This window comes from Lepidochelys kempii, chromosome 8, assembly GCF_965140265.1.
Source record: "Lepidochelys kempii isolate rLepKem1 chromosome 8, rLepKem1.hap2, whole genome shotgun sequence".
In the NCBI taxonomy this organism is placed as follows: Eukaryota; Metazoa; Chordata; order Testudines; family Cheloniidae; genus Lepidochelys; species Lepidochelys kempii.
Window position 1 is genome coordinate 102,927,696 of NC_133263.1, and position 12,656 is coordinate 102,940,351.

The 12,656-nt window shown below is 51.5% G+C and overlaps 1 protein-coding gene across 1 annotated transcript in view; it reads right to left on the reverse strand.

Annotated features, from left to right (window-relative positions):
• Positions 1-1,380: 1,380 nt before the first annotated feature.
• LOC140916609 (vitamin D3 hydroxylase-associated protein-like) overlaps positions 1,381-12,656 on the reverse strand; it is a 29,477-nt gene continuing 18,201 nt past the window's right edge. The window contains exons 10-15 of the mRNA XM_073358277.1: positions 11,081-11,180; positions 8,978-9,021; positions 6,902-6,941; positions 5,699-5,807; positions 4,782-4,927; positions 1,381-2,483 (exon numbers count right to left, since the gene is read on the reverse strand). Coding sequence (XP_073214378.1) covers positions 1,656-2,483; positions 4,782-4,927; positions 5,699-5,807; positions 6,902-6,941; positions 8,978-9,021; positions 11,081-11,180 — 1,267 coding nt within the window. The 3' untranslated portion in view covers positions 1,381-1,655. The remainder of the gene's footprint in view (positions 2,484-4,781; positions 4,928-5,698; positions 5,808-6,901; positions 6,942-8,977; positions 9,022-11,080; positions 11,181-12,656) is intronic.

The following is a 12,656-nucleotide window of genomic DNA, read 5'->3' on the forward strand; positions in this document are numbered from 1 at the left end:
TCGTCCCTGATGCAGCAAGCCCAAAGGTGCCGGGGCTCTGAGCTGCCCGGCCCAGAGCTGCCGGGGCTCTGAGCTGCCCGGCCCAGAGGTGCTGGGGCTCTGAGCTGCCCGGCCCAGAGGTGCCGGGGCTATGAACTGTCAGGCCCAGAGGTGCCGGGGTGCTGAGCTGCCAGACCCAGAGGTGCTGGGGCTAGGAACTGCCAGGCCCAGAGATGCCGGGGCTATGAACTGTGAGGCCCAGAGGTGCTGGGGCTAGGAACTGCCAGGCCCAGAGGTGCCAGGGCTCTGAGCTGCCAGGCTTGGAGGTGCCGGGGCTCTGAGCTGCCAGGCCCAGAGGTGCTGGGGCTAGGAACTGCCAGGCCCAGAGGTGCTGGGGCTAGGAACTGTCAGGCCCGGAGGTGCCAGGGCTCTGAGCTGCCAGGCCTGGAGGTGCCGGGGCTCTGAGCTGCCAGGCCCGCAGGTGCCGGGGCTAGGAACTGTCAGGCCCAGAGGTGCCAGGGCTCTGAGCTGCCAGGCCTGGAGGTGCCAGGGCTCTGAGCTGCCAGGCCCGGAGGTGCCGGGGCTAGGAACTGCCAGGCCCAGAGGTGCCGGGGCTCTGAGCTGCCAGGCCCAGAGGTGCCGGGGCTAGGAACTGCCGGGCCCGGAGGTGCTGGGGCTAGGAACTGTTAGGCCCAGAGGTGCCAGGGCTCTGAGCTGCCAGGCCTGGAGGTGCTGAGGCTAGGAACTGCCAGGCCCAGAGGTGCCGGGGCTAGGAACCGCCAGGCCTGGAGGTGCCGGGGCTAGGAACTGCCAGGCCTGGAGGTGCTTGGGCTCAGTCCTGGCAAACTCCGACACAAACGAAGCACTGCATATTAGGCTTTCAATGTCTGAAACGCTTTTGGGAGCTTAGCTAGCCAAAGTGTTTCGAGTCAATTTCTATCCTATTTGTTTCCTCCAGAATGGTTAGAAAATTGGCTTGGCCATCAGCCGTTCACCTCTGGAGCCCTGAATTCAAAGGCTGCCATGGGTCACACAAGTGAAAGCTGGGCTTGGGCGGGAAGTCCCTTTTTTTTGCCCCCCATCTGTTTGCATAGAGGCTCTTGGACTCTAGCACCTGAGCACCTCGCAAGCACTAACCCCCCACACACACACACACACACACACACACACACACCCCGGCTGAAGAAATGTAATTAGGGCCTGGCTTTTTTTGATGACTTTAAGAGACTCACTTGCCACATTCCTGAGAGCACTGAAAGCACTGAGCATTGCAAGCTTCCCTGAAGAGGAGAGGATCGTTGTGAGAGGTTTAGCCATTGGCCATTAAGAGAAGCCATTCAATTTCTCCACCTCCCGAGGTTCACAAACCCCACGGGCTCTCGGAATTGCAAACAGGGATTTATTTGGTTTCTCTCTTCGTGGATTCCATGTTGAACAAATGCCCCAGTTCTGTGCTAGGGGGCGCTGTGCTATGGGGGGAGGTGCCAACTTTGGGAGTTCAAATGTAGTTCTCGTGACCAAACCTTGGCACTTTTCACAAGAGCTGAGGGGTTGGTTCTGGTGTCCTAATCAAACGGAGATGTGGGTAATTACATCAGCTGATCCAAATTCTCCTTTCAGCTGCACGTGGTGTTCTTCACTTCTGGTCCCCAATAAGGCAGAGCACGCCTCGTTCATTAGGCAGTTGGCACATCAGTTTGCACGTCATGGTGGGATGGTTGTGTTTCAATGTCCGGTGGGGTTGGTTGTGTTTGCACGTCAGGTTGGCATGGTTGTGTTTCAATGTCAGGGTGGGTTGGTTGTGTTTGAACGTCAGGTTGCACGTCAGGTTGGGAAGGCTGTGTTTGCACGTCAGGTTGCATGTCACATTGGGTTAGTTGTGTTTGCACGTCAGGTTGGGAAGGCTGTGTTTGCACATCAGGTTGCATGTCACATTGGGTTAGTTTTGTTTGCACGTCGGGTTGCACATCAGGTTGGATTAGTTGTGTTTGCACATCAGGTTGGCATGGCATTGTTTCACTGTCAGGGTGGGTTAGTTGTGTTTGCACGTCTGGTTGCACATCAAGGCCGGAGGACTGTGGGGACACGTGCGGTTGCAAGTCAGCTAACAAATCAGTTTGAGGTCCTGTTTTTTGCACATCCGTTTGCAGAGTCATGAGGGAGGCTTCTGTTTGCACATCACTTTGCACGTCAGCGGCCAGATCAGTTTGAGCTAGTGTTCTTTGCACATCCATTAGCATGTTCGTTTGCACGGTCGTGCGGGATGCTTGCGCTTGCATGTCACTTTGCCCCGCTGTATGAGATAGCGCTCTTTGCACATCATTCTGCAAATCTCTTCCCGCATCAGCCTGGGACCCTCCATGCTGTAAGTTATCCTCAGTTTGCTTTTTCTGCCTCTGGGCCAGTCTCTCCACCTCCTTCATGAACCGAAGGCACAGCTCCTCCTGCCAGGGCAGAGCCACGCACTGCACCGCCACGGGCAGCCCCACGGCTCCTTCCACGGCCTGCGGAGGAGAGAAAAGCGGTGGAAGATTATTAGGGACACTCAAAGGACCTGTGCTGCCATGCGGAGCCGAGCCTGTAGACCAGGGGTGGCCAACCTGTGCTCCGGAGCCACAGAAGTTAATGTGCGGCTCCTTGTCTAGGCACCAGGGCTGGAGTTACAGGCCCCAACTTTCCAATGGGCTGGGGGGTGCTCACTGCTCAACCCCTGGCTCTGCCCCCACTGCACCCCTTCCTGGGCCTTCCCCTGAGTCTGCAGTGCCCTCCCTCCTCCCCCCTCCCCCCAGAGCCTCCTGCATGCCACGAACCAGCTGATTGGGAGGTGCGGGGAGGGAGGGGGAGGCGCTGATTAGCAGGGCTGCCGGTGGATGGGAGGTGCTGGGAGCAGGGCGGGGGGGGGCTGCTGGGGGGCTGCTGACGTATTACTGGGGCTCTTCGGCAATGTACATTGGTAAATTCTGGCTCCTTCTCAGGCTCAGGTGGGCCACCCCTGGTCTAGAGCCTCCTTCTCTTTGTGAAAGAAGAACGGAAGGATCCATCCACAGGACCCAAGGTTGGACTACGGGTACCCCCCTGCAGACATACCCCCTCCAGCTTTAATCTGGCCAGCTCAGGAGCAGTGAAGCCGCAGCAGTGGACGCAAGTAATTATCCAGGGTTCTGGGCTGGCTTGTACATCCCACGCTGGAGCATTCATGGCCAGCTCAATGAAAGCTCCCTTGGGCATATCTACATGCACTGTCATCACACCCTGTGATTGCACTGGGGCCAAGAGTGCGGCTGGTAATACGTTAGGCCATGACCCACGTTCCCCAGGGGAGTTGGGTTGCAGGTTATTTTGCCATCAGCAGCAAAGCTAGCCATGAGCTAGTGGGCCTGGCTGTGCACAGGTGGCCACCCGCTAGAGTGCTCTCCAGGACACAGCGGCCTGGCCCACCCCAGGGAAATTTTCCCTGGCCCAGCAGGGACCCTGTCGCAGTGGATCGAGGAGGCAGTAGCCTCTCTGCTCTGCAGAGCAGATTTGGTCTCGGTAGTGGGGCGGCTGCCCCACTCCCGCAGAACAGGGGTTAAAAGCAGCCCTGGAGAGGGCTGCGGCTGGGAAAGCTAGGCTGATTGGGGAAGCAGCCAGCTGTGGCCAGCTCAGCTAGGACCCAGCTGGCCCCGATAAGAGGGCTGTGGGCCAGAAGCTGGAGGAGTCTCTCTAGTTCTGGAGAGAAAAGGACCTGGCTGTCTGGGAGAGAAGGGTACCTGAGGCAGAGCAGTGCTGGGGATTAGGGCAGGGGAGCTGGGGAGCTCCAGCCTGGTAACTCCCCAGGCTGCAGGCCTTGTTAAAGGCCCAAAAAGGTACTGGGGCTGCAGAGGGGCAGCCCGGGAATAGGCAAAGGCAGCGGGTCCTAACCCCTTGCCAATGATGAGTGGCCATTACGGACTGCAGTCTGCCCCAGTGAGCGGGGGCTAGATGATGACTGGCAGTAGCCACTGAGGCAAGGTGGATTTAGAGGGCTGGGGGTTCCCCTGGGAGGGGGGACCCAGAATGTGGGGGTACTGCAAGGGCAGAACCCAGGATAAGGGGCACTGGGGTCTAGGAGGGACACGGGGCCAGTGGCAGGTGAGACACTGGTCAGGAGGAGGCGCGCCGTCTGCTGGAGAGCTAATTCCCAAGACGACCAGCAGGAGGCGCCGCACCAGTGAGTCATCGACTTCGCTACAGGCCCTATCTACCAAAGAGAGAGACAAGGTCTACTGTACAACACTCACAATCCGCAAGGGGACAATAAACTAGAAAGCAACCACCCTGTGATCTTTCAGTAACCCCTTCATTGGGATCGGTATGACAGCATCCATGTCTGTGGATATTAGAACGGTCTATGGCCACCTAAGACATCCCCCGGCTGCCATGGCCCCTCAGAATGCCATCGCAACCTCAAGGCCAGGACTCCAACCCGCCCACTCCAGAAACATAGCTCCCTGCGGCTTGAGCTAAAGGAAAATCATCATGAACAATATAGAGCCAATGGCACACAGTGGAGCAGTTCTGATTCCATTCAGTAGAGGGCAGTGGTGCACAAATACACACTAGCCTGGTCATTATAATGGATTGTTATCTACACGCCATGGTGGACAGTCACCCTTGCTCTGAAACATGTAGACTCTATGGATCTAGGGAATCATTCACCTGTGAAATCTGCATCTGGCCTGGACAGTTTGCTATCATGAGATATAGCAAGAAGGCCCTGCTGCCCCCAAATCCTAACCTGTCTATGCCATAAAACAATGGAGATTCATCACTGTGAAACTGACCTGTCTCAGTCTCCTATCCCAGGGGTCATCGTAGTGCCCTGTGTAATGCTTCAGATTTTCCTCATCAGCCTCCGTAACGGTGGTGACCGGCACAACCCCGGCAGGGAAGTTTAAGACGTTGTACAACATGGTAGAGGAAACAGCAGCTGGAAATGGGATGCACAGAATATGGTAATAAATCTGGGGCCATATAGGACTCTGTTACTGCACACTAGGATTATCCTGGCAGCAACAGGGCTCGAACTCAGACCCTCCCGCTCCAAAAGCAGAGACACCTGCCACTTGAGCTAAAGGAGAATTGCACTCAGCTTTTAGCAGTGCAGGGGGCTGTTACATAAGTACCCAATTCTCACTGTCTCCAGGACAAGGCAGTGACACACACCTAAACTAGCTGATTGAACGCCGGCACCTTGAGCCTCTAGCATTCTCGGGAGTTCAAATCTTACTTCGGATATCAGTGTATAAAATCTGTAGCCAACAGGGACTGCCTGGCTGTCAGCTTGCTGTGCAGCATAGCCCCGGGAACTTCCTGAGAGCAGGAGTGTCTATAGCTACCACCCATCCTGTTACAATATAAAATCTGGAGTTCCCTGGGAGGAAGAACCTAACCAGGGGTCTAGTATCCTGACACTGCAAAATCCGTGAGAGAAATCAGAATTGATCAGCTTCAAACACAGAATCCATTTCTCCGCACTTTGGGGATCTGGTAAACGGCCTCTCTCTTTATACAATGGCCTGGCTCTGAAGACACCCAACCAGACTGAGATTTAATGGCTTGCACAGTTTTCAGATGCTGGCAAAAACTGGGGAGAGGGGAGAAAGAGTTAATCAAAGGTTCCTGACCCACCAAAGAGGTTTGGTTTGGTTCAAATTTTGCAGGATGCCTTAGGCCAGTTCTTTCTTGCACTGCAACTTACCAATGAGTCTCCCAGGATACCCCAGGGTGAAGGCAGGGCCTAACACAGGACACAGGACGACATCCAGATCCAGGTCTCTCCATCTGGAGAGGAATTCCCTTCGGTATATCTAGAACAAGGCAGCACCAGGATTGCCCCAATTTGTAGGATGTAATTATAACACTTGGCTTTTGCTCTGAGGATCTGATTGTGCTTTATAAATATTAAGTCCTCACGAGGTGATCTGGGTGAGTAATTTGGAGAAAATAACAGGTGGAATTGACCCCTATAGAGGGTCAGAACAACTCTTATGGACCCTATGTCAATGAGGGTTTAGGTAAGATTTAAGTAGCACACAGCTCTTGTGCTTGCTCCTCTGCATGGCATGGTATGAGTTTCACCCTCTGCAAACAGTTTGGAAAATTCTCTTATATATTCCTTATTCCACACGATTTACCAATTTCTCCAATGCCTAAGTCTTGATCTGCAGATTGTTTGCAAATAGCTTAGTGGGAATATTTGAACTCCCTCCTTTGATCAGTTGATCAAAGACCTGATAGGTTGATCGGTCCCGTGAGATGATTTCTGTTCCTGGATTAGATGATTTGTGTGCAGGGCCTAACTAACAGCCGCGCAAATTTCAAATTGCATATTTGAAGGGATAGTTCTCTGAGCTTCAAAGTTTGCATTGTGGTTGGTTTTAGTTCTGCAATTCGAGATTCACTGTCACTGACTATTTGTGCATAAAATTTCCTTTTGACCTGCACATGCACTAGTAAAGCTTGTTTACTAGAATATTTATGGAAAGTAAACACATAGCATGAACACAGCACAAATATTCAGATACCACTAGGCTAGGCCTGGTAAAAGAGCCTAGTTAGAACAGTTAAAATATTCACAGAAAATTCCCTCTCCAATATATATGGCTGGTAATTTCCTGCTAATGTTCCATGCTGCTGGGACTGCATACAAACTCTTTGGTGGCATGGAAGATGCTAGCAGAAGCCTAGATGTCCAATCCAGAAGAGCTGAGTTTGCATGTGTCCCAATGGGTGCTGTTGTAGGGTGAAGAGCTTACAGGATTTTGGTTTAAAGGTTGTATCAGTTGATGACAATGCAACTGACAGTGCAATGGCCACTATGAGACTGGGGCAATAGTTCATTTCCTCATTTCCTGTCTAAAAACAGTGCTTTTTATCTTTTCTATTGAAAAAGTCACATTACCATCAATGCAGCATGCAGCTTTGAGAATTCTTTCGGCGACCTAAAATTAGCCGGACAGAAAAAAGTGACAGAGATTATTGAGCGGGCAGGTGACTGGTTCACTACCAAATTTGGACACAGTGTCTCCATATGGGTGGTGTGTGAATGGATGAAATATCGATAAAGCACAATGCAGTCGCCATCCGGTTTCTTAACACACTGACACCCCCCTCTAGATATGCCAGGCAACATAACTCTCTTTTAACACAAAACACGCTTCAAATATGTGGGAATTTGGAATGGGCCCAGGAGAATAACTGGGGTCCAAATTTCATAGCTGGCCCGTTTCTGCAAAGGCCTGAACCAAGAGCCTTGATTCAGATAGCCCTGAAATTTGAAGGGGATAAAAAAATTTGGCTCTAGGGGAAAGGGATAGCTCAGTGGTTTGAGCATTGGCCTGCTAAACCCAGGGTTGTGAGTTCAATCCTTGAGGGGGCCATTTAAGGATCTGGGGCAAAAATTGGGGATTGGTCCTGCTTTGAGCAGGGGGTTGGACTGGACGACCTCCTGAGGTCGCTTCCAACCCTGATATTCTATGAACTGTGTAGCTCCTGCAGAAATCTATTGGGTCCTTTAATTTCCAGGAAACTCAGTAGCACCTCGACATAGTAGGTCTAAATTCTTAAAGTGATCACTCATCATCATCACCAGGGCCCCAATCCTGCAAGGAGCTCAGCGCCTGCCCAGAGCGGCAGTGAAAGCAGAAGGGATCCACACAGGAGCAGGGGTCTACGTGTCCACTGTCAGGGTGGGGCACTGTGGGACGGCTTCTGAAAGGCAGCACCTGTCAATGTAAGTGACGAAGCGTCGACACAGACGCTAGGTCGACCTAACTGCATCGACCTAAGCGCTATGCTTCTCACGGAGGTGGGGCTATGAAGTCGGTGCAGTGGGCAAGTTACATCGGTGGGAGCTGCATTTTAGGTCAACCTAACTCGGTAGCGTAGACCAGGCCTCGGTCTCGTTGACATAAGCCTGTGCGCAAATGCTTTGTTGAGCTGAAAGCGTCATTGAGACTGATCAGGTGAACACAGCCGCTGCTCACCGATTCTCAGCCAGGGTCTTTCTAGTCCACAGGAAGCTGCAACCCTTCTCAGACTCTTTCACCCAGATGTCATGTTTTTCCCCTCACTGGAGTGGACATTCTGGGCCAGATCCTGAGCTATTGCCTGCCTAGCTCCACTGAAGTCAAGAGAGCCGTGCTTATTTACACAAAAGATCTGTCCTTCTGTTTGCCATGCACTTTGTAACACACACACTGTACAAGGAACTGATGTGGCCTTATTCACCAATGGGAGAGCTACACAGGGGAATAAGATTTGGTCCATTTTCTTTACACTCTTCTACCCCATGGATTCCTTGGTTTTTAATTAGAAAACAAGCCTCAAATCGGAAATGTCCCTATATTTTGCTTTGAGAATTTAATTTTTTTCCTCCCAGTTGAATTCCCCTGCAACCCAACCTTGCCTCAGTTTCTCTTCCATTCAACCCCCATCCTTTCTAGACTGCGTTGTGTGTTATGGCAGCAGCTTTTAACATTGACACAGGGATTCAAAATGAAGCCAGAATAGGAACTTGGACGTGACATAATTAACACAGATCCTAGAACAATAACTATTCATGGATTATACCCTCCCCCACATCATGCCCTTCTGTGACGATATGCAAATGATCAGTCACTGTTCACAGGACTATTCTCCCCAGCAGCTGGTAATAGCAGTTTCCATGCTTGCTCTAAGGATCGCTTGCAACCTTTCAATTGTATCGATAGGTGGCAGTAACAATTTCACAATTGGTTCAAAAGTATTTACAATCCATTCACCCACCCCTGTTGATTCTACAAGGAACATACGTCACAATTCACGGTGATGTCCCAGGAACAATGCCATCAGATGTCAGCCCAGCAAAGTCATTCTGAAGCAAGGAACTTGTGCTGGAAAGATCTTTCTGCTTCTACACGGCTATAAACTGTACTGTGAAATCATCATTTTCTACAGTTACTTGAACAGAATTAAAGTTGAAAAAACCGCCTCTTACCACACTCCACACAGTGCATTCAAATAACTGGAGAATCGAGGGAACTGAAAAGAGACATAAAACCGTCAATGAGCATCATCATCATCATCGGGAAGCCAGAATCAGGGCAGATCGTTGAGAAAGGTTTTCAGTGGAAGGGGTTCTGCTCAAACAGCTCCAAAGGCACTGATGTGGCACACGCCGGGATGCACATTTTGCCAAGCAAGCACAGACACTGCAAGTGATCCACTAACAAACTTACCATGGGCACAATCTTTAAGTGACAAAACTGAAGATTATGAATAGGGCCCTACCAAATTCACAGTCCATTTTGGTCAATTTCCTGGCCATCGGATTTTAAAAATCATAAATTTAATTATTTCAGCTATTTGAATCTAAAATTTCATGGTGTTGTAATTGGAGAGGTCCTAACCCAAAAAGGAGTTCTGGGGGGGTCGCAAGGTTATTGTAGGGGGGGGAGGGTTGCAGTACGGCTGCGCTGATGCTGACGGCGTCAGCAGCAATGCAGAAGTAAAGGGTGGCCTGGTATGGTGTTGCCACCCTTCCTTCTGCGCTGCTCCTGGCGGGGCGCTGCCTTCAGAGCTGGGCGCCCGGCCAGCAGCTGCCGCTCTCCGGCCGCCCAGCTCTGAAATCAGCAAGAAGTGAGGGTAGCAGTGCCGTGACTCCCCTAAAATAACTTTGTGACTCCCCTGCAACTCCCTTTTGGGTCAGGACCCCCAATTTGAGAAATGCTGGTCTCCCCCGGGAAATCTGTATCACATAGGGTAAAAGCACACAAAAGACCAGATTTCACAGTGGAAGACCAAATTTTACGGTCCGTGATGCATTTTTCATGGCCGTGAATTTAGTAGGCCCCTAATTATGAATGATCTAACTTCATGTATCTTTCCCAAACATTTAATTCTGCAAAATCAAAATACTAACAATGAGACTCTGCTGTGCTTGCACAGTGTGTTACAGCTGAGGGTCTCAACGTAAGCATGAATCATTATCCCCACTTTGCTGATGAGGAAACTGAGGCACAGTGATCAGCTGTAGAACTGGGAATAATACTCAGGAATCCTGACTCCTATGTGCCTGCTCTAGCCACTAGAGAGACTCTCTTCCCTTAAGGCTGTGGCTTGGAAGAGAATGGAAAACCGTTTACATCCTGCCTGATGGGTGAAATTCACCCCATGCAGAAGGTCAGCACAAAGCCTATTACTCACATAAGTCGCACTTTAGCCCCGGGATAGCTTAGTGCTAGGCTTCTGCCCAAGGGCAAATTTGACCGGCTGAGTATTTAAACCAACCAGAAAAACAACATTAATGTTTAAAGAGCCTCACAAAGAGAGGAAGGCTAGCCCAGGGACTTGGGATGTTGGAAGAGCTAAGTTCAATTCTCAGCTCTGTCACTGACTTCTAATGTGTCCTTGGGCAAGTCACTTGTCTCAGCTGCAATGGGGATCCCTGCTCTGCCTCCCAGGGGGCTGGGAGGAATTCAGAACTGAAGGTTATGGAGGCTGTGCACATTCCTATATGGAGAGAGGACCACTCCCATTGTTTAGATTTTCCAAGGAGTGTTTCACTGGACTCTAAAGCCCCCTGGATCCACCCCTGTGTCTCTCCCTAGTGTCCATGTCCTGGCTTGCTCACCAACATTTCTGAGTTATAAGTTTGTTCCTAGGCATCTCCTGCACTCAGTGTCTGGTGTGATGGTTCGTGGTTCACACTGATAGTCAGGAGTAACGCTGTAGTGAGCTAACTCAGGATGTAAGGTTACAAGCTGGGCTTTAAGCCGGGTTACCATGTTGACCCTTTCCCCGAGCAACTATCCCAAACTGTGTCAATACACTACGTGTTACCCAGAAGGAGATGGTTATGCTCTGGGGGCCTGCTTGCTTTTCACTCGCCCTGTGTAAATCAGGAGTAAGTACACTGAAGCCACTCTGAGTGAGAGCAGAACCAGACCTCAAAGGAATTTAGGTACCTGTCTCCCATTGATGTCCATGGGAATTAGGTGCCTCGCCCTTTTGAGGATCGGGGCCTAAGTCCCCCCTGAGCCAGCTGTGAGTGTGAAACGTGCCCTCTCTCCGGCACTGAAGGGAAGAAGAGGTAACTTACCAGGGGTTTGGTGAGGAAAGCCAGAATCTTCTTCAGGAGAAAGGGGAGTTTGTAGCAATTGATCTGGGAGCAGGAGTTGGGATCCACAGTCTCCAGTTCACTGGGAAGGGAGACAGAAAGGAGGCAGTCAGGATGAGCCATGGGCCTATCCAGTGCTGATTCCTAGCCAGAAGATGTCTGACATTCATTATATGACAGGTTTCAGAGTAGCAGCCACGTTAGTCTGTATCCGCAAAAAGAAAAGGAGGACTTGTGGCACCTTAGAGACTAACCAATTTATTTGAGCATAAGCTTTCATAAGCATCCGATGAAGTGAGCTGTAGCTCACGAAAGCTTATGCTCAAATAAATTGGTTAGTCTCTAAGGTGCCACAAGTCCTCCTTTCCTTTTTTCATTATATAATACGGACCTCAGCTAGCCCCTTTCAGCCAAGGAGATCAACGTTCTTTGCAAACGAGTACACCTAAGACTGAGAGATCCCCTGGAGACCAGGCCAGGCTCCTGCAAAGAGGCAGTCACCAGATCAGTTGACTTGCAGACCTGTGCGCTAGCCACTGCATAAGGTGCAAGAAATAAACTCTCCCCTGTTATTAAGCAAGAGGCTGGAAAAGCCTGCCTCCTAGCCTCCCTACAGCAGTAGCCTAGGTTATCATGTTACTCTTCTTCATGGCATCACTCAGTGGCACCAGCTGGCTTATTGGCTGACCCCTTGCCTGGATAAACGCCAGGGTAGGCCCAACAGGAATTGGCCCAGAGGTTCTAGGCCAGTGGCAGCTGGTGCCCAGAACAAGTGGCGGGGCTCGAGCAGCAGGCAAAATGACATTTGGCCCCATGCTCTGTGGCCGAACCCCAATAGCCCAGCTGAAGGCCGTATTCCCAGTTCAACGCTTCCTTCCTCTGCCCCTTGCAATCTCAGAGTGCGACTACACAGCACACTAAGCCCAGGCTCTGACTCAGGTTTGCGCACAAGCCCCACTTCCATCGACACCCACATCCACGTGACTCAGGTCTGCAAGTGCTCCAGATCCAGGTCATAAGACCCTGCTTGGGGGGCGGTCAAAGCCCAAGTCCCACTGAGACTCAGGTCCAAGCCCTGTCATTCTGCAGTGTGGACACAGCTCAAGCCACAGAGCTGAGTCAGAAGGTCTGTGTGGTGCAGGATGGACGTGTGAGCATAGCTGGGAGACCCAGGTCCAGCAACTATGAACCCAGGATTACAAAGCGGTGTGGATGCTCAAGCACAGGCTTGGACACGCTGTGTGTGTAGTCAGACATATCTAAGGCTACATTTTAGTCACGGGTATTTTTAGTAAAAGTCATGGACAGGTCACGGTCAGTAAACAAAAAGTCACCCCCCGTGGCCTGTCCATGACTTTTACTAAAAATACCCGTGACTAAAACTTGGGCAGGGGACTGTAGGTGCTCTGGGGGGGGGGGGTTGTCCGGGATGCCACGGGTGCTGGGGGAGGTGGCCTGGGACCCCTGCTGGTGCTGGGCAGGCGGGTTGGCGGGGCTGACAGGAGCTCCCTCCCTGGCTCCACGTCCCTGCAGCTCCTAGGTGGTGGAGGGGCACGAG